This window comes from Oncorhynchus tshawytscha, unplaced genomic scaffold (genome assembly GCF_018296145.1).
Source record: "Oncorhynchus tshawytscha isolate Ot180627B unplaced genomic scaffold, Otsh_v2.0 Un_contig_1458_pilon_pilon, whole genome shotgun sequence".
Classification (NCBI taxonomy): domain Eukaryota; kingdom Metazoa; phylum Chordata; class Actinopteri; order Salmoniformes; family Salmonidae; genus Oncorhynchus; species Oncorhynchus tshawytscha.
This window is the reverse complement of record NW_024609151.1, coordinates 52,735-75,333: the sequence shown is the minus strand read 5'-3', so window position 1 is coordinate 75,333 and position 22,599 is coordinate 52,735. Positions and strand designations below refer to the sequence as shown.

At 46.5% G+C, this 22,599-nt stretch overlaps 1 protein-coding gene across 2 annotated transcripts in view; it reads right to left on the bottom strand.

Moving 5' to 3' along the window:
- LOC112237409 (rab-3A-interacting protein-like) overlaps nt 1-22,599 on the bottom strand; it is a 49,986-nt gene that overhangs the window by 18,756 nt on the left and 8,631 nt on the right. For both annotated transcript variants that reach the window (XM_042314357.1, XM_042314358.1), the window contains exons 2-3: nt 1,836-1,935; nt 230-508 (exon numbers count right to left, since the gene is read on the bottom strand). In XM_042314357.1, the coding sequence (XP_042170291.1) occupies nt 230-477 (248 nt within the window). In that variant the 5' untranslated portion in view covers nt 478-508; nt 1,836-1,935. The remainder of the gene's footprint in view (nt 1-229; nt 509-1,835; nt 1,936-22,599) is intronic.

Here is a 22,599-nt window from a genome sequence, read left to right as displayed (position 1 = left end):
CCAGGTATATATCTCTTTACATTGTGGTTGTCATGGGCCAGGTAACATCTCTCTTTACATTGTGGTTGTCATGGGCCTGGTAACATCTCTCTTTATATTGTGGTTGTCATGGGCCAGGTACTATCTCTTTACATTGTGGTTGTCATGGGCCAGGTACTATCTCTTTACATTGTGGTTGTCATGGGCCAGGTACTATAAGTCTGTTTCTCCAGGAGGGTTTCTTCCTGACCTTCCATTGTGGGGTTCTGTGCTGCCCAGTAGCCTAGGGGCAGAGTAGATGGGCTGGGTGGGCAGCTGGTCGGCTCGCAGGGCGTTGGGGGGGCAGGGGCTGGAGCTGAGGGAGGGTGTACGGTACAGGGCGCTGGAAGGGGAGCTGTGACATTGGGGTCTGGTGTCGGAGGTCAATCCGTGGAGGTCAGGGGTGGTGGGTGACGCCAAGTTGACCTCATGGAAGCCTTCGAGGGGTTCGCTGGCCATAGCCCTGCAGCTTCAGTCATCATACACCTCCCTGAGGAGAGGGGAGAGGAGAGAGAGGAGAGGAGAGAGGGGAGAGGAGAGAGGGGAGAGGAGAGGGGAGAGGAGGGAGGGAGAGAGGAGAGAGAGGGAGAGAGGGAGAGGAGAGGAGAGAGAGGGAGAGAGAGGAGAGAGGAGGGAGAGGGGAGAGAGGGAGGAGAGGAGGAGGAGAGAGGGGAGAGGAGAGAGAGAGAGGAGAGGGAGAGGAGGAGAGAGGGGAGAGAGAGGGGAGAGAGGAGAGAGAGGGAGGGGAGAGGAGAGAGGGAGAGGGAGAGAGGGGAGAGGGAGAGAGGGAGAGGGGAGGGGGAGAGGGAGAGAGGGGAGAGAGAGAAGGGGAGAGGAGAGAGGAGAGAGAGGAGGGGAGAGGGGAGAGGATTAGGGGAGGGTCAAGAGGAGAGAGGAGAGAGGAGAGAGGGGAGGAGAGAGGAGAGAGAGAGGGAGAGACTACCCAGAGGAGGCAGAGAGGGGAGAGTGAGGGAGAGTTCCCAGAGAGGGGAGAGAGAGGAGAGGGAGAAACAGTCTCCCTCTTCAGAGAGGAGAGAGAGAGGAGAGAGGGGAGAGGGGAGAGGGAGAGAGCCCCAGAGGAGAGAGAGGAGAGGGAGAGAGAGGAGAGAGGAGAGAGGAGAGAGGAGAGAGGGGAGAGGGGAGAGGGGAGAAAAGAACACGATTAAAACGAAAGTCAAAATAATTACTGTTTGGGGTCAAACAGAGACATCCATTCTAGACTACATTCACACAGATCTAATTCTGCTATTTCAAGCAGACTACCCACAGCAGCAACAGTATCAGTGTGTGTTCCCAAGTGTGGACTATGGAGTAGCTGATTAAACACTGTCTCCCTCTTCAGCCCCAGCACCCTCTTCAGCCCCAGCAGAGAGAGCAGACCGCCAGGCCACAGCTCCAGTCAGTGAGGACTGAGAGGAAACAGGTCATTCAGGGGAACGTTCCAGACAGGAACAGGCCAGTCTCTCTGAGAGGAAACAGGTCATTCAGGGGAACGTTCCAGACAGAAACAGGCCAGTCTCTCTGAGAGGAAACAGGTCATTCAGGGGAACGTTCCAGACAGGAACAGGCCAGTCTCTCTGAGAGGAAACAGGTCATTCAGGGGAACGTTCCAGACAGGAACAGGCCAGTCTCTCTGAGAAGAAACAGGTCATTCAGGGGAATGTTCCAGACAGGAACAGGCCAGTTTCTCTGGCAGGAAATGTAGGTTTAGCTAGCCTGCACAACTAAGACTGGTTCCACTAAACTGTTTCATTCCAGAAGCTGTTTCAGTCATTCATTCATTCAGCTGAATTGAAACCAACAGGTATGAAACCTACCATTATGATGAATGTGTGTGTATTTAAAAGCTGATGATGTGATTGTGTGTGTAGTGGGTCTCCTCTTCAGTCAGGACAGACCTCCAACACTGACTTACTGCTGCAAGAGAAGACAGGAAGAGATGAGTTACTGTTGGGGGCTTGTTGGGGGAACAGCTTGTTGGGGGAACAGCTTGTTGGGGAACAGCTTGTTGGGGGAACAGCTTGTTGGGGGAACAGCATGTTGGGGGAACAGCATGTTGTTGGGAACAGCATGTTGGGGGAACAGCATGTTGGGGGAACAGCTTGTTGGGGGAACAGGGGGAACAGCTTGGGGGAACAGGGGGAACAGCTTGGGGACAGCTTGGGGGAACAGCTTGGGGAACAGCTTGGGGGAACAGCTTGGGGGAACAGCATGTTCAGATGACAGATTTGGACAGTAATTAGCACCTAAATTGGAAAACACTACCTGTACAGTAACATGCTATACATGACGTCAGACCTCTGGCTTTTGACTGACAGACGTTCTGAACTAGAGCACCACAACAAGTTTTACAGATGATTTGTTGTCCGAAAGATGAGAGATGAGACGTTGAGGATTATAATTAATACCTCTGATGTCACACAAGCAAGACAAACACCTGTGAGTCCAAACGTACATTTCACATTTCTATGTCAGACAACTCATGTCATGTACAGTATCATCACTATGTATAATGTGCAGTTACCAAGTGACATGGGGTCACAACCTGGGTTGTTGTGAACAGAATGAGTCTGTTTGATGAACAGTTACCAGGTGACATGGGGTCACAACCTGGGTTGTTGTGAACAGATTGAGTCTGATGAACAGTTACCAGGTGACATGGGGTCACAACCTGGGTTGTTGTGAACAGAATGAGTCTGATGAACAGTTACCAAGTGACATGGGGTCACAACCTGGGTTGTTGTGAACAGAATGAGTCTGATGAACAGTTACCAAGTGACATGGGGTCACAACCTGGGTTGTTGTGAACAGAATGAGTCTGATGAACAGTTACCAAGTGACATGGGGTCACACCCTGGGTTGTTGTGAACAGAATGAGTCTGATGAACAGTTACCCGGTGACATGGGGTCACACCCTGGGTTGTTGTGAACAGATTGAGTCTGATGAACAGTTACCAGGTGACATGGGGTCACAACCTGGGTTGTTGTGAACAGAATGAGTCTGATGAACAGTTACCAAGTGACATGGGGTCACAACCTGGGTTGTTGTGAACAGAATGAGTCTGATGAACAGTTACCCGGTGACATGGGGTCACAACCTGGGTTGTTGTGAACAGAATGAGTCTGTTTGATGTGCCGTTATCAGGTGACATGGGGTCACACCCTGGGTTGTTGTGAACAGAATGAGTCTGTTTGGTGAACAGTTACCAGGTGACATGGGGTAACAACCTGGGTTGTTGTGAACAGAATGAGTCTGTTTGGTGAACAGTTACCAGGTGACATGGAGTCACACCCTGGGTTGTTGTGAACAGAATGAGTCTGTTTGGTGAACAGTTACCAGGTGACATGGGGTCACAACCTGGGTTGTTGTGAACAGAATGAGTCTGATGAACAGTTACCAGGTGACATGGGGTCACAACCTGGGTTGTTGTGAACAGAATGAGTCTGTTTGGTGAACAGTTACCAGGTGACATGGGGTCACAACCTGGGTTGTTGTGAACAGAATGAGTCTGTTTGATGTGCAGTTACCAGGTGACATGGGGTCACACCCTGGGTTGTTGTGAACAGAATGAGTCTGATGAACAGTTACCCGGTGACATGGGGTCACAACCTGGGTTGTTGTGAACAGAATGAGTCTGTTTGATGTGCCGTTATCAGGTGACATGGGGTCACACCCTGGGTTGTTGTGAACAGAATGAGTCTGTTTGGTGAACAGTTACCAGGTGACATGGGGTAACAACCTGGGTTGTTGTGAACAGAATGAGTCTGTTTGGTGAACAGTTACCAGGTGACATGGGGTCACACCCTGGGTTGTTGTGAACAGAATGAGTCTGTTTGGTGAACAGTTACCAGGTGACATGGGGTCACAACCTGGGTTGTTGTGAACAGAATGAGTCTGTTTGGTGAACAGTTACCAGGTGACATGGGGTCACAACCTGGGTTGTTGTGAACAGAATGAGTCTGTTTGATGTGCAGTTACCAGGTGACATGGGGTCACACCCTGGGTTGTTGTGAACAGAATGAGTCTGTTTGATGTGCAGTTACCAGGTGACATGGGGTCACAACCTGGGTTGTTGTGAACAGAATGATGTTTGTTTATTGTGAAGAAAGTTCAACGTGCCACACAGACCTGAATGCCACTTGGACACTCAAACCCTTGTCATTCTTTAGTCTTGTGTTTCACCCACCCCACATATTCCAATAATATTTTCAGATTTTGTTATCAACAAACGCAGCAAAATGTCCAGTAAATTTGAAATCCACATCAACACTGTGATGTTTGGATTCAGTGTTGCGTCAGGTGAATTGTTGTGTCTTCACCTTCAGTCTAATACTGTTACCATTGTCTCCCAACTGTTCCCTGTTAATCGTTACCGTGGTTATGCTTTTCATAGTTCTTCTGTAGGAAACATTTCAATGTAGCCCTATCCATATAGGCCAATTCCCAGGAGTGTAAAGGGTTAACACTGTTGAAGATATTACTTAAAAAGGTATGAGCTGTAATTGGATTACATGTAACTGATTACAAAAAAAACTAACAAATCTGGATTACAGACACTTTTAAAAATCAGAGACCACTATGATGACACACCACTGGGGCAGCAGGTAGCCAAGTGGTTAGTGTTGCACTAGTAACCGAAGGTTGCTGGATCGAATCCCTGAGCTGACAAGGTAAAAATCTGTTGTTCTGCCCCTGAACGAGGCAGTAAACCCACTGTTCCCCGGTAGGCCGTCACTGTAAATAAGAATTTGTTCTTAACTGACTTGCCAAGTTAAATAAAGATTAAATTTAAAAAACACCAAATGTATGTGATGGATTGTGGGAAAAGAGCAGGAATAGGCGTTTGTAGGCTACAGTCCAAGCTGTGTCTTCCAATGGGGCGACTGCTGTCGGCATCCAAAGACTATCCAACTTGAATAAACGCTTGGAGGTGAGGATGACATCAGTGGTGTTGTCTACGACGATACAGATATGACTTATTACTGATATCTACACAGCGTATTGATGTGAATCACACTGCTGCTCTCTCATTTAGCCATTTGCGCCTTACAGATTGTGGTTGTTGTGGACGGCTGTTCACAAATCTAAATGTGTATTTGAACCCAATAATAGTTGAATTCAAGAAGTTTAAGCTGCCAGTCAATCACTGTTTTTGAAACCAGTGGACAGCCAGTTAAAAATGCGCTCTAGCAACAGCTGCATATTGCGGATCCTAAACAGCCGGTGAAAGAGGTGAGTGAGATCCTCCCTTCTAAACTCCACTGACCAAACACAGGACAGACACACCCATACAAAGGTTAAGCTAACTCTGTTATGAGGTGTTGTTACAACCAGGCCAGTCCACTGAAGGGTGGATATAAAATAAATCTATTGGCTGGAAAGACGGGAGAGCCCGGTAATGGGAGCAGCTCATAGGCTGCATCACCTGTCTGTCGGGACGGCTACTATGGAAACAGTGACAGGTTGTCATTCTAATTTCCTACCCAGTGAACATGGTGCTGTAAACAGAGGAGAGTAACGACCGCTCTGAGACGAGCTACTGTAGTGTTTGTGTGTGTGTCTCTCTCTTTGTCTGTGTGTTTCTAAGAAGGTGTGTTGTGATGGGTTCTCAACAGGGTTTACAGATACAACAGGACAAGAATAGCAGCATTCAGACAGTAGGCAGGTCATTACTCATCAACTATTAGTCCCATCTACAGAGAGGGGTTCAACTAGATCACAGTCCTGTTTCACAGAGAGGGGTTCAACTAGATCACAGTCCTGTTTCACAGAGAGGGTTCAACTAGATCACAGTCCTGTCTCAGAGAGAGGGGTTCAACTAGATCACAGTCCTGTTTCACAGAGAGGGGTTCAACTAGATCACAGTCCTGTTTCACAGAGAGGGGTTCAACTAGATCATAGTCCTGTTTCACAGAGAGGGGTTCAACTAGATCACAGTCCTGTTTCACAGAGAGGGGTTCAACTAGATCACAGTCCTGTTTCACAGAGAGGGGTTCAACTAGATCACAGTCCTGTTTCACAGAGAGGGGTTCAACTAGATCACAGTCCTGTTTCACAGAGAGGGGTTCAACTAGATCACAGTCCTGTCTCAGAGAGGGGTTCAACTAGATCACAGTCCTGTTTCACAGAGAGGGGTTCAACTAGATCACAGTCCTGTTTCACAGAGAGGGGTTCAACTAGATCACAGTCCTGTTTCAGAGAGGGGTTCAACTAGATCACAGTCCTGTTTCACAGAGAGGGGTTCAACTAGATCACAGTCCTGTTTCACAGAGAGGGGTTCAACTAGATCACAGTCCTGTTTCACAGAGAGGGGTTCAACTAGATCATAGTCCTGTCTCACAGAGAGGGGTTCAACTAGATCACAGTCTACAGAGAGGGGTTCAACTAGATCACAGTCCTGTTTCACAGAGAGGGGTTCAACTAGATCACAGTCCTGTTTCAGAGCGAGGGGTTCAACTAGATCACAGTCCTGTTTCACAGAGAGGGGTTCAACTAGATCACAGTCCTGTCTCACAGAGAGGGGTTCAACTAGATCACAGTCCTGTTTCACAGAGAGGGGTTCAACTAGATCACAGTCCTGTTTCACAGAGAGGGGTTCAACTAGATCACAGTCCTGTCTCAGAGAGGGGTTCAACTAGATCACAGTCCTGTTTCACAGAGAGGGGTTCAACTAGATCACAGTCCTGTTTCACAGAGAGGGGTTCAACTAGATCACAGTCCTGTTTCACAGAGAGGGGTTCAACTAGATCACAGTCCTGTTTCACAGAGAGGGGTTCAACTAGATCACAGTCCTGTCTCAGAGAGAGGGTTCAACTACATCATAGTCCTGTTTCACAGAGAGGGGTTCAACTAGATCACAGTCCTGTCTCACAGAGAGGGGTTCAACTAGATCACAGTCTACAGAGAGGGGTTCAACTAGATCACAGTCCTGTTTCACAGAGAGGGGTTCAACTAGATCACAGTCCTGTCTATATGTATAGTGTAGTGTACACACACACACACACACACACAGACAAAGGTGAGAGGTGTGTGTATGCCAGGTGTATAGCATACGGTACGCCAGGTGTATAGCATACGGTACACCAGGTGTATAGCATACGGTACACCAGGTGTATAGCATACGGTAACACCAGGTGTATAGCATACGGTAACACCAGGTGTATAGCATACGGTAACACCAGGTGTATAGCATACGGTAACACCAGGTGTATAGCATACGGTAACACCAGGTGTATAGCATACGGTAACACCAGGTGTATAGCATACGGTAACACCAGGTGTATAGCATACGGTAACACCAGGTGTATAGCATACGGTAACACCAGGTGTATAGCATACGGTAACACCAGGTGTATAGCATACGGTAACACCAGGTGTATAGCATACGGTAACACCAGGTGTATAGCATACGGTAACACCTGGTGTATAGCATACGGTAACACCAGGTGTATAGCATACGGTAACACCAGGTGTATAGCATACGGTAACACCAGGTGTATAGCATACGGTAACACCAGGTGTATAGCATACGGTAACACCAGGTGTATAGCATACGGTAACACCAGGTGTATAGCATACGGTAACACCAGGTGTATAGCATACGGTAACACCAGGTGTATAGCATACGGTAACACCAGGTGTATAGCATACGGTAACACCAGGTGTATAGCATACGGTAACACCAGGTGTATAGCATACGGTAACACCAGGTGTATAGCATACGCTAACACCAGGTGTATAGCATACGGTAACACCAGGTGTATAGCATACGGTAACACCAGGTGTATAGCATACGGTAACACCAGGTGTATAGCATACGGTAACACCAGGTGTATAGCATACGGTAACACCAGGTGTATAGCATACGGTAACACCAGGTGTATAGCATACGGTAACACCAGGTGTATAGCATACGGTAACACCAGGTGTATAGCATACGGTAACACCAGGTGTATAGCATACGGTAACACCAGGTGTATAGCATACGGTAACACCAGGTGTATAGCATACGGTAACACCAGGTGTATAGCATACGGTAACACCAGGTGTATAGGTGTATAGCATACGGTAACACCAGGTGTATAGCATACGGTAACACCAGGTGTATAGCATACGGTAACACCAGGTGTATAGCATACGGTAACACCAGGTGTATAGCATACGGTAACACCAGGTGTATAGCATACGGTAACACCAGGTGTATAGCATACGGTAACACCAGGTGTATAGCATACGGTAACACCAGGTGTATAGCATACGGTAACACCAGGTGTATAGCATACGGTACACCAGGTGTATAGCATACGGTGACACCAGGTGTATAGCATACGGTGACACCAGGTGTATAGCATACGGTACACCAGGTGTATAGCATACGGTGACACCAGGTGTATAGCATACGGTAACACCAGGTGTATAGCATACGGTACACCAGGTGTATAGCATACGGTACACCAGGTGTATAGCATACGGTACACCAGGTGTATAGCATACGGTGACACCAGGTGTATAGCATACGGTACACCAGGTGTATGCTACATCTGTGGCCATATGGGAATCAATGAAGAAACAGAACACATGGTTCCCTGAATGAAAACATGATAACTATCCCAGTTACTACCTACCATCACCACATCAACATGAACCAGTGTTAACTACTGTATTATAACCAGCCCAGTTACTACCTACCATCATCACATCAACATGAACCAGTGTTAACTACTGTATTATAACCAGCCCAGTTACTACCTACCATCAACATGAACCAGTGTTAACTACTATATTATAACCAGCCCAGTTACTACCTACCATCATCACCACATCAACATGAACCAGTGTTAACTACTGTATTATAACCAGCCCAGTTACTACCTACCATCAACATGAACCAGTGTTAACTACTATATTATAACCAGCCCAGTTACTACCTACCATCATCACCACATCAACATGAACCAGTGTTAACTACTATATTATAACCAGCCCAGTTACTACCTACCATCATCACATCAACATGAACCAGTGTTAACTACTATATTATAACCAGCCCAGTTACTACCATCATCACCACATCAACATGAACCAGTGTTAACTACTGTATTATAACCAGCCCAGTTACTACCTACCATCATCACATCAACATGAACCAGTGTTAACTACTATATTATAACCAGCCCAGTTACTACCTACCATCATCACCACATCAACATGAACCAGTGTTAACTACTATATTATAACCAGCCCAGTTACTACCTACCATCATCACATGAACCAGTGTTAACTACTATATTATAACCAGCCCAGTTACTACCTACCATCATCACCACCACATCAACATGAACCAGTGTTAACTACTATATTATAACCAGCCCAGTTACTACCTACCATCATCACCACATCAACATGAACCAGCCCAACTACTATATTATAACGAGCCCAGTTACTACCTACCATCACCATATCAACATGAACCAGTGTTAACTACTGTATTATAACCAGCCCAGTTACTACCTACCATCATCACATGAACCAGTGTTAACTACTGTATTATAACCAGCCCAGTTACTACCTACCATCAACATGAACCAGTGTTAACTACTGTATTATAACCAGCCCAGTTACTACCTACCATCATCACATCAACATGAACCAGTGTTAACTACTATATTATAACCAGCCCAGTTACTACCTACCATCAACACATCAACATGAACCAGTGTTAACTACTATATTATAACCAGCCCAGTTACTACCTACCATCATCACCACATCAAGATGAACCAGTGTTAACTACTATATTATAACCAGCCCAGTTACTACCTACCATCATCACATCAACATGAACCTGTGTTAACTACTGTATTATAACCAGCCCAGTTACTACCTACCATCATCACATGAACCAGTGTTAACTACTGTATTATAACCAGCCCAGTTACTACCTACCATCATCACATCAACATGAACCAGTGTTAACTACTGTATTATAACCAGACCAGTTACTATCATCACATCAACTACTGTATTATAACCAGCCCAGTTACTACCTACCATAATCACATGAACCAGTGTTAACTACTGTATTATAACCAGCCTAGTTACTACCTACCATCACCACATCAACATGAAGAGAACCAGTGTTAACTACTGCGTTATCCATTAAGACTGTAGAGTCTAACACACACAGTCCTGTAGCAGAAGACGGGTCACAGAACATTAGTATGCTCTGTGACTTACACTGACAGGAGAGAGGAAAAACTACACGTTACACTGTGATTCTGACCTAAGGCCTGAGCTGACTGTGTTTACACAGAAGAGAGAGAGAGAGAGAGCAAGAAAGAGAGAGAGAGAGTAATCATCTGAAATAGGGCCACTGCCAGGTCCCTGGCAGACTGCAGCCAGTAGCAGGCTGAACCCACGCAGACAGCAGGATAGTGGAGCGTAATCAACATGAATTCAGAGCAATGTCGCTGGCTATGGTTTTTTCAGGTTCTCTCTTTCTAAATCATACTTTTTTAAATTAAAAAAATATATATATATATATATATATATATATATATATATAATATATTGGATGTTCTAAGTCAACAACAAAGCTTAAACCACATCAGGAGACCACTTTTTAATGTCTGGTGTTCCCTTTTAATTCCAGTGTGCACCTAGCAAGAGGCTGTTGTTTACCACTGTTTTTCAAGGCCACATTTTTATTTATTTATTTATTCAACGAGGTAAGTCAGTTAAGAACAAATTCTTATTTTCAATGACGGCCTACCAAAAGGCCTGCTGCAGGGGCGGTGGCCTGGGATAAATATATATATATATATATATATATATATATATATATATTTTAAATACAATATAAAAATAGGACAAAACACACATCACAACAAGAGAGACAACACTACATAAAGAGAGACCTAAGAAAACAACATAGCAAGGCAGCAACACATAACACAGCATGGTAACAACGTAGCAACACAACGTGGTAGCAACACAACATGGCAGAAGCACAACAACAACATGGTAGCAGCAAAACATGGTAGCACACAGCATAACAATGTGGTAGCATCACAACGTGGTAGCAACACAACGTGGTAGCAACACAACGTGGTAGCAACACAACGTGGTAGCAACACAACGTGGTAGCAACACAACGTGGTAGCAACACACAACATGTGATGGTAAAGTTTGCTTAACAAATACCCACTGGATTGATGCAAATAATCATGATATCATTCTGCCAAAGTATGCACAGCACTTGGTAGTTAATTAATTGACAAGGTTTTTATGGAAAGCCCATCCCTCTACCAGGAGGTTTTTAGGGAAAGCCCATCCCTCTACCAGGGGGTTTTTAGGGAAAGCCCATCCCTCTACCAGGGGTTTTTTAGGGAAAGCCCATCCCTCTACCAGGGGTTTTTTAGGGAAAGCCCATCCCTCTACCAGGGGTTTTTTAGGGAAAGCCCATCCCTCTACCAGGGGTTTTTCTACCAGGGGTTTTTAGGGAAAGCCCATCCCTCTACCAGGGGTTTTTAGGAAAGCCCATCCCTCTACCAGGGGGTTTTTAGGGAAAGCCCATCCCTCTACCAGGGGTTTTTAGGGAAAGCCCATCCCTCTACCAGGGGTTTTTAGGGAAAGCCCATCCCTCTACCAGGGGGTTTTTAGGGAAAGCCCATCCCTCTACCAGGGGGTTTTTAGGGAAAGCCCATCCCTCTACCAGGGGGTTTTTAGGGAAAGCCCATCCCTCTACCAGAAGGATTCTGTCCTCATTCTCTGTATCACAAATTGTATAAGTGAAGGGAACCAACCCAACGTACAGCCTGACAGATTTCTCCTCCCCCACTGTGTCATGTAGAGCCACAGCCACCTGTCATGAAAATGGGAGAGGACAGAGAGGGAGAGAAAGAGTATAGAGGGCAAGATGATAGAGAGGGATAGAGAGCAAGAGGGCAGAGAGAGGACAAAGGGGACAGAGAGAGGACAGAGAGTCAAGTTTTAGGGCTCTATTTTTAAACAGCCTTCGTTATAGTAGGCCTATGGTCAGGGTCGCAGACGTGGGGCACAACATGGTAGCAACACAGCAGACGTGGGGCTCGTTTACCATTCCATTCTTGTGTGGCGGCTAAGGAGTATTGGTATCTCTGAGGGGTCTTTGGCCTGGTTTGCTAACTACCTCTCTCAAAGAGAACCGTGTATAAAGTCAGAACATCTGCTGTCTCAGCCAGTGCCTGTCACATGGGAGTACCCCAAGGCTCGATCCTAGGCCCCACACTCTTCTCAATTTGCATCAACAACATAGCTCAGGCAGTAGGAGGCTCTCCTATCCATTTATATGCAGATGACACAGTCTTATACTCAGCTGGCCACTACCCAATTTTTTTATTAAAATGCTCTACAACAAAGCTTTCTTAGTGTTCAACAAGCTTTCTTAGTGTTCAACAAGCTTTCTCTACCCTTAACCTCATTTAGAACACCTCCAAAACAAAGGTCATGTGGTTTGGTAAGAATGTCCCTCTCCCCACAGGTGAGATTACTGCCTCTGAGGGATTAGAGCTTGAGGTAGTCACCTCATACAAGTACTTGGGAGTATGGCTAGACAGTACACTGTTCTTCTCTCGGCACATATCAAAGCTACAGGCTAAAGTTAAATCTAGACTTTTTATTTACCTTTATTTAACTAGGCAAGTCAGTTAAGAACAAATTCTTATTTTCAATGACGGCCTAGAAACAGTGGGTTAACTGCCTGTTCAGGGGCAGAATGACAGATTTGTACCTTGTCAGCTCGGGGGTTTGAACTTGCAACCTTCCGGTTACTAGTCCAACATTAACCACTAGGCTACACTGCCGCCCCAGGGGTTTAGACTTGGTTTCCTCTATCGTAATCGCTCCTCTTTCACCCCAGCTGCCAAACTAACCCTGATTCAGATGAATACCCTACCCATGCTAGACTACGGAGATGTAATTTATAGATCGGCAGGTAAGGGTGTTCGAGCGACTAGATGTTCTTTACCATTCAGCCATCAGATTTGTCACCAATGCTCCTTACAAGACATCACTGCACTCTATGCTCTTTAAATTGGTCATCTCTGTAAACCCGTCGCAAGACCCACTGGTTGATGCTCATTTATAAACCCCTCTTAGTGTAACAGTATAGCTTCCGTCCCTCTCCTCGCCCCTACCTGGGCTCCAACCAGGGACACATCAACAACTGCCTCCCACACAGCATTGTTACCCATCACTCCACAAAAGCCACGGCCCTTGCAGAGCAAAGGGAACAACTACTTCAAGGTCTCAGAGCGAGTGACGTCACCGATTGAAACGGTCAGCCCAGCCCCGAAGGTCAGGACTACAGGTCAGTCCAGCCCTGAAGACAGGACTACAAGTCAGACTACAGGTCAGGACTACAGGTCAGTCCAGCCCTGAAGACAGGACTACAAGTCAGACTACAGGTCAGGACTACAGGTCAGTCCAGCACTGAAGACAGGACTACAAGTCAGGCTACAGGTCAGACTACAGGCCAGTCTATAGGTCAGGACTACAGGTCAGGAGTCCTGAAGGTCAGGACTACAGGTCAGGACTACAGGTCAGGACTACAGGTCAGTCCAGTCAGGACTACAAGTCAGACAGGTCAGACTACAGGTCAGTCTATAAGTCAGACTACAGGTCAGTCAGGTCAGTCCAGCCCTGAAGACAGGACTACAGGTCAGACTACAGGTCAGACTACAGATCAGACTACAGGTCAGACTACAGGTCAGACTAAGGTCAGGACTACAGGTCAGACTACAGGTCAGTCCAGCCCTGAAGACAGGACTACAGGTCAGACTACAGGTCAGGACTACAGGTCAGTCCAGCCCTGAAGACAGGACTACAAGTCAGACTACAGGTCAGACTACAGGTCAGACTACAGGTCAGACTACAGGTCAGTCCAGCCCTGAAGACAGGACTCAAGAGACTACAGGTCAGACTACAGGTCAGTCCAGCCCTGAAGACAGGACTACAAGTCAGACTACAGGTCAGACTACAGGTCAGACTACAGGTCAGACTACAGGTCAGACTACAGGTCAGTCCAGCCCTGAAGACAGGACTACAGGTCAGACTACAGGTCAGACTACAGGTCAGACTACAGGTCAGACTACAGGTCAGACTACAGGTCAGACTACAGGTCAGACTACAGGTCAGTCAGTTGGTTCTGTAGCAGCAGTAAGGTCAGAGATGCATGCAGCCTAGACCTACAGTACATCTAGGACCCCGTTTGGTAGGACAAAACATTAAGCTGTAGAAAACACTGACTGAACAGATATCCCTCTATGACACATTGAGTAAGCAATCATAGTCTGATCTATTCATGACATTTCTATCCACAACGTTCAGAACATTTACACTGACAGAAGGCTATAACTGTCTGCCTCCCAAATGGCACCCTATTCCCTAGTGTCAGCTGAGGCCTATGGGCCCTGGTCAAAAGTAGTGCACTATATAGGGAATAGGGTGCGATTTAGGACACAGCCCCTGGCTGGCTCAAGCCCCTCCACTACAGCCACTCAGTAGACTGTAGTCTGTCCTCTTCGTTCCCTAGGGAACCACAGTAACACGACACCCTTCTATCTGGCCTTGGACAGACAGCAGACTGTGTAGGATCTGGGTCGGATCCACTTACACTGACTGAGGTGCTGCTGGATGGAGGGTGGAGGATGGAGCCAGAACCCCCGTCCCCCCCCCCCCGAGCTTGTCTGATATAGCAGCCCAACGCCGACCTAAAACAATGGCTGACATCTGGCTCTGTGAGTCTGTATTTTCTCTACTACTACTACTACTACTAGGTCTATTCTCTGTGGATGTCCTTAGCTTACCTGCTCAATGAGTTGGCAGTCTGACACCTTGGCAGACCTTTACACTACGGGAATACTCTCTCCCTATCCATGGAAACACAGAATATCACGCTCCAGGATACCTGGGGTCAACCTTGAAGAGAGGGCACTGAAAGGCAGTGAAGACACTCTTCTTCAAACTTCAGAATGCAGATTCTACCAGGACTAGTCAGTCATCAGTACAGATAATGTAGTAGTCATCATTATCAACAGATTCTACCAGGACTAGTCAGTCATCAGTACAGATAATGTAGTAGTCATCATTATCAACAGATTCTACCAGGACTAGTGAGTCATCAGCACAGATAATGTAGTAGTCATCATTATCAACAGATTCTACCAGGACTAGTCAGTCATTCAGTACAGATAATGTAGTAGTCATCATTATCAACAGATTCTACCAGGACTAGTCAGTCATCAGTACAGATAATGTAGTAGCCATCATTATCAACAGATTCTACCAGGACTAGTCAGTCATCAGTACAGATGATAATGATGCTTACTAGACTCTCAACCTTCTGTTGTAGGTAAACGGATGATTCTACCATAGTCTATACAGTGGCTGTGAGTTGGTCTGGCTAATAGTCTATACATAGTGGCTGTGAGTTGGTCTGGCTAATAGTCTATACATAGTGGCTGTGAGTTGGTCTGGCTAATAGTCTATACATAGTGGCTGTGAGTTGGTCTGGCTAATAGTCTATACATAGTGGCTGTGAGTTGGTCTGGCTAATAGTCTATACATAGTGGCTGTGAGTTGGTCTGGCTAATAGTCTATACATAGTGGCTGTGAGTTGGTCTGGCTAATAGTCTATACATAGTGGCTGTGAGTTGGTCTGGCTAATAGTCTATACATAGTGGCTGTGAGTTGGTCTGGCTAATAGTCTATACATAGTGGCTGTGAGTTGGTCTGGCTAATAGTCTATACATAGTGGCTGTGAGTTGGTCTGGCTAATAGTCTATACATAGTGGCTGTGAGTTGGTCTGGCTAATAGTCTATACATAGTGGCTGTGAGTTGGTCTGGCTAATAGTCTATACATAGTGGCTGTGAGTTGGTCTGGCTAATAGTCTATACATAGTGGCTGTGAGTTGGTCTGGCTAATAGTCTATACATAGTGGCTGTGAGTTGGTCTGGCTAATAGTCTATACATAGTGGCTGTGAGTTGGTCTGGCTAATAGTCTATACATAGTGGCTGTGAGTTGGTCTGGCTAATAGTCTATACATAGTGGCTGTGAGTTGGTCTGGCTAATAGTCTATACATAGTGGCTGTGAGTTGGTCTGGCTAATAGTCTATACATAGTGGCTGTGAGTTGGTCTGGCTAATAGTCTATACATAGTGGCTGTGAGTTGGTCTGGCTAATAGTCTATACATAGTGGCTGTGAGTTGGTCTGGCTAATAGTCTATACATAGTGGCTGTGAGTTGGTCTGGCTAATAGTCTATACATAGTGGCTGTGAGTTGGTCTGGCTAATAGTCTATACATAGTGGCTGTGAGTTGGTCTGGCTAATAGTCTATACATAGTGGCTGTGAGTTGGTCTGGCTAATAGTCTATACATAGTGGCTGTGAGTTGGTCTGGCTAATAGTCTATACATAGTGGCTGTGAGTTGGTCTGGCTAATAGTCTATACATAGTGGCTGTGAGTTGGTCTGGCTAATAGTCTATACATAGTGGCTGTGAGTTGGTCTGGCTAATAGTCTATACATAGTGGCTGTGAGTTGGTCTGGCTAATAGTCTATACATAGTGGCTGTGAGTTGGTCTGGCTAATAGTCTATACATAGTGGCTGTGAGTTGGTCTGGCTAATAGTCTATACATAGTGGCTGTGAGTTGGTCTGGCTAATAGTCTATACATAGTGGCTGTGAGTTGGTCTGGCTAATAGTCTATACATAGTGGCTGTGAGTTGGTCTGGCTAATAGTCTATACATAGTGGCTGTGAGTTGGTCTGGCTAATAGTCTATACATAGTGGCTGTGAGTTGGTCTGGCTAATAGTCTATAAATAGTGGCTGTGAGTTGATCTGGCTAATAGTCTATACATAGTGGCTGTGAGTTGATCTGGCTAATAGTCTATACATAGTGGCTGTGAGTTGGTCTGGCTAATAGTCTATACATAGTGGCTGTGAGTTGATCTGGCTAATAGTCTATACATAGTGGCTGTGAGTTGGTCTGGCTAATAGTCTATACATAGTGGCTGTGAGTTGGTCTGGCTAATAGTCTATACATAGTGGCTGTGAGTTGGTCTGGCTAATAGTCTATAAATAGTGGCTGTGAGTTGGTCTGGCTAATTGTCTATAAATAGTGGCTGTGAGTTGGTCTGGCTAATAGTCTATACATAGTGGCTGTGAGTTGGTCTGGCTAATTGTCTATACATAGTGGCTGTGAGTTGGTCTGGCTAATTGTCTATACATAGTGGCTGTGAGTTGGTCTGGCTAATAGTCTATACATAGTGGCTGTGAGTTGGTCTGGCTAATAGTCTATACATAGTGGCTGTGAGTTGGTCTGGCTAATAGTCTATACATAGTGGCTGTGAGTTGGTCTGGCTAATAGTCTATACATAGTGGCTGTGAGTTGGTCTGGCTAATAGTCTATACATAGTGGCTGTGAGTTGGTCTGGCTAATAGTCTATACATAGTGGCTGTGAGTTGGTCTGGCTAATAGTCTATACATAGTGGCTGTGAGTTGGTCTGGCTAATAGTCTATACATAGTGGCTGTGAGTTGGTCTGGCTAATAGTCTATACATAGTGGCTGTGAGTTGGTCTGGCTAATAGTCTATACATAGTGGCTGTGAGTTGGTCTGGCTAATAGTCTAAACATAGTGGCTGTGAGTTGGTCTGGCTAACAGTCTATACATAGTGGCTGTGAGTTGGTCTGGCTATTCTATAAATAGTGGCTGTGAGTTGGTCTGGCTAATTTGTCTAAACATAGTGGCTGTGAGTTGGTCTGGCTAATAGTCTATACATAGTGGCTGTGAGTTGATCTGGCTAATAGTCTATAAATAGTGGCTGTGAGTTGGTCTGGCTAATTTGTCTATAAATAGTGGCTGTGAGTTGGTCTGGCTAATTGTCTATAAATAGTGGCTGTGAGTTGGTCTGGCTAATTGTCTATAAATAGTGGCTGTGAGTTGGTCTGGCTAATTTGTCTATAAATAGTGGCTGTGAGTTGGTCTGGCTAATTGTCTATAAATAGTGGCTGTGAGTTGGTCTGGCTAATTGTCTATAAATAGTGGCTGTGAGTTGGTCTGGCTAATTGTCTATAAATAGTGGCTGTGAGTTGGTCTGGCTAATTTGTCTATAATAGTGGCTGTGAGTTGGTCTGGCTATTTGTCTAAAATAGTGGCTGTGAGTTGGTCTGGCTATTTGTCTATAAATAGTGGCTGTGAGTTGGTCTGGCTAATTGTCTAAAATAGTGGCTGTGAGTTGGTCTGGCTAATTTGTCTATAAATAGTGGCTGTGAGTTGGTCTGGCTAATTGTCTAAACATAGTGGCTGTGAGTTGGTCTGGCTATTTGTCTAAACATAGTGGCTGTGTGTGTGAGCGATAAGAACACAGAATGATTTGTCCTAAATGTCCTGAGACATTACACTGAGACAACAGAACAGAGCAGGTCAGAACAGAGCAGAGCAGAACAGAGCAGAGCAGAACAGATCAGAGCAGAACAGGTCAGAGCAGGTCAGATCAGAGCAGAGCAGGTCAGAACAGAGCAGAGGAGCAAAGCAGAGCAGAGCAGGTCAGATCAGAGCAGGTCAGAACAGAGCAGAGCAGGTCAGATCAGAGCAGGTCAGAACAGAGCAGAGCAGGTCAGATCAGAGCAGGTCAGAACAGAGCAGAGCAGGTCAGATCAGAGCAGAGCAGGTCAGAACAGAGCAGAGGAGCAAAGCAGAGCAGAGCAGGTCAGATCAGAGCAGGTCAGAACAGAGCAGGTCAGAACAGAGCAGGTCAGAACAGAGCAGAGCAGGTCAGATCAGAGCAGGTCAGAACAGAGCAGAGCAGGTCAGAGCAGAGCAGAACAAAGCAGACGTCAAAACAGAGCAGGTCAGAGCAGAGCAGGTCAGAGAAGAGCAGGTCAGAACAGAGCAGGTCAGAACAGAGCAGGTCAGAGCAGAACAGAGGTCAGAACAGGTCAGAACAGAGCAGGTCAGAACAGAGCAGAGCAGAACAGAGCAGGTCAGAACAGAGCAGGTCAGAACAGAGCAGAGCAGGTCAGAACAGAGCAGAGCAGGTCAGAACAGAGCAGAGCAGGTCAGAACAGGTCAGAACAGAGCAGGTCAGAACAGAGCAGGTCAGAACAGAGCAGAGACCTTAATAAAAAAAGCAGGCTTATTTCTGACACACAACACCTAAGCGACACTCATACACAGTCTGAGTGTGATACACACGATTTTATCAGCGAATCTAATTCAACTATGTCAATCTCTTACAGATCCTAAAGTAGACACAGGTAACCTCCATTTGCTCGGTGGTTTCCTTGTTCATATGTCTAAGTTCATGTCTCTCAACGTCTAGACTCCAAATGGTGCCAGTAGGTCCTGAGTGCAAGAGACCAGGGGGCCCCGCCGGCTGCCTGAGGAACAGACCAGGGGACCAGGGGCGAGGCCCGAGGAACAGACCAGGGGCCCGCCGGCTGCCTGAGGAACAGACCAGGGGCGAGGCCCGCCGGCTGCCTGAGGAACCCAGGGGCGCCCGGCCTGAGGAACAGACCAGGGGCGAGGAACAGACCAGGGTGCGAGGCCTGCCGGCTGCCTGAGGAACAGACCAGGGGCGAGGCCCGGGGCCGGCTGCCTGAGGAACAGACCAGGGGCGAGGCCCGCCGGCTGCCTGAGGAACAGACCAGGGGGCGAGGCCCGCTGGCTGTCTGAGGAACTGGGCACTCATTTTCCCCTCTTCCTCTCCTCCAGTCTCCAGATTTAACAAAAAAAAAAATCTTTATATCAACTGTGAAGACAAATAGTGAATATTAGCGAGAGCCTGACAAATTCTCACACAACACGAGGGAGAGAAAGGAGGGACATTTCATTTCTATGTAGAGAGGGAGGGGAGGGAGCAAGTGGGGGGGGCTCCAGACTGCCACCATTTAGTTGCATTTTGCGACCCTTTGACTCGGATGTGCGTCCGAGTTACATTTTTATTAGTAACGTCAGTGTGAGCTACACATTTTACATGGTCACCTCACTCAAAATGGCCTCTTTTTTTTTTTTTTTTTTTAGGAGGCTAAAAACATGTTTTGAAGAAAGGATGTGATCAGCTTTCTGTAGGTATCATTTTGATTTCTCAGCAACTAAAATAGCAACTATTTTACAACCAAGATATTTGACATGGCTCTGAGATATGGAATGTGCATTGGCCCATGGTGACTGCATTAGGACTCATTGGGCGCTAGGCTAAAACAACAACACTCTTCAAAAACATTTACTGTTAGACGAATAAATGGCTACGGTTATATTTACAGTTAGCAATCTAGCTAATGTGTTTATAGAGTTTCCATTATCGCCTATGATATTAGCACACAAAGATGCAAAAGTCATCGACACCAGAACCAGAACAAAATAGAAAATTCTGGAGCCCTATTTTAACAGTAAAATATAACAGCCTAATTGTCAAGCCAAAATGCCATGACAACCACTGGATTACACGTTTGAATAAAGCAATGTGGATGTCTTAGTGGCAGCAGGGGTTACGGTTAGTCTGGAGTCCTGGAGGGAGGGATCGACTCACTGGCTGTGCTGCTTACTGATACTGAAGGGGAGTCAACAAAACGCTCGCCAAGGTGTGGGTTTAGGCTTCCATGGGAAGGAGAGTGCAACAACTCTGACCTCTCCGCGGCTATAGTCCCAGCCAGGACAGGACCTCTCCACGCGTCTATAGTCCCAGCCAGGACAAGATCTCTCCACGCGGCTATAGTCCCAGCCAGGACAGGACCTCTCCACGCGGCTATAGTCCCAGCCAGGACAGGACCTCTCCACGCGGCTATAGTCCCAGCCAGGACAAGATCTCTCCACGCGGCTATAGTCCCAGCCAGGACAGGACCTCTCCACGCGGCTATAGTCCCAGCCAGGACAGGATCTCTCCACGCGGCTATAGTCCCAGCCAGGACAGGACCTCTCCACGCGGCTATAGTCCCAGCCAGGACAGGACCTCTCCACGCGGCTATAGTCCCAGCCAGGACAGGACCTCTCCACGCGGCTATAGTCCCAGCCAGGACAGGACCTCTCCACGCGGCTATAGTCCCAGCCAGGACAAGATCTCTCCACGCGGCTATAGTCCCAGCCAGGACAAGATCTCTCCGCGCCTATAGTCCCAGCCAGGACAAGATCTCTCCGCGCCTATAGTCCCAGCCAGGACAAGATCTCTCCGCGCCTATAGTCCCAGCCAGGACAAGATCTCTCCGCGCCTATAGTCCCAGCCAGGACAAGATCTCTCCGCGCCTATAGTCCCAGCCAGGACAAGATCTCTCCGCGCCTATAGTCCCAGCCAGGACAAGATCTCTCCACGCCTATAGTCCCAGCCAGGACAAGATCTCTCCACGCCTATAGTCCCAGCCAGGACAAGATCTCTCCACGCCTATAGTCCCAGCCAGGACAAGACCTCTCCAAGTCTATAGGCCCAGCCATTTTTCATTAGGTCAACACTCTTGTAGCCTGAATTAATTGATGAGTCAACAAACTGACCTTTTTGTGTGGAAAGGAAAGTTGGGACACCTGGAAAGGGGCTGTAATAGGTGGGGGTGATCATTTTAATATTTGGGTTTTTTGAACACATATTAAAAACCTGCTTTTTTGTTGGCACAAAACTACCTCCATACTTCATTCATTTTTTCAACCTCTACCTTGTTACCTTCAGATGAGTCCTGTGATACTGACATAGTTAAAGTGGCTAGTGATACATGTATTGCATCCTTATGTAATACATGTATCACTAGCCACTTTAACTATGCCACTCGGTTTACATACTTATCTCATATGTATATACTGTACTCGATATCATCTACTGTATCTTGCCTATGCTGCTCTGTACCATCACTCATTCATATATCCTTATGTACATATTCTTTATCCCCTTACACTGTGTATAAGACAGTAGTTTTTTTGGAATTGTTAGTTAGATTACTTGTTCGTTATTACTGCATTGTCGGAACTAGAAGCACAAGCATTTCGCTACACTCGCATTAACATCTGCTAACCATGTGTATGTGACAAATAAAATTTGATTTGATTTGATTTGACATAGAGCACAACGGAGAACACCATCATGTTCCTGAGAGTCTCCCCTTTCCATAGTGGGGTAATATTCGTTGGTCGCCCAAACGGTTTGGACGCCACAGACAGAAGGTGGCACATCGGTGGTACCGACTTCCGACGAGTTCCGTGGAGGCTTCTGGGGGTCGTAGGTCAAAACGGAAAACACCATCGTGTTCGCAACATTCAAATCAATCCATAGTGGTCATGTTGTTTTTAGGCCAAACCTTTCGGACGTACAGACGTTTCTGTGAGAAGACCGATTTTCGGGACGTAGCTCTGTCACCTCCCACCGCAGATGGGTTGTCTCATTGTCTGATAAACACTGCTGTGGCTCTGTCACCTCCCACCGCAGATGGGTTGCCTCATTGTCTGATAAACACTGCTGTGGCTCTGTCACCTCCCACCGCAGATGGGTTGTCTCATTGTCTGATAAACACTGCTGTGGCTCTGTCACCTCCCACCGCAGATGGGTTGTCTCATTG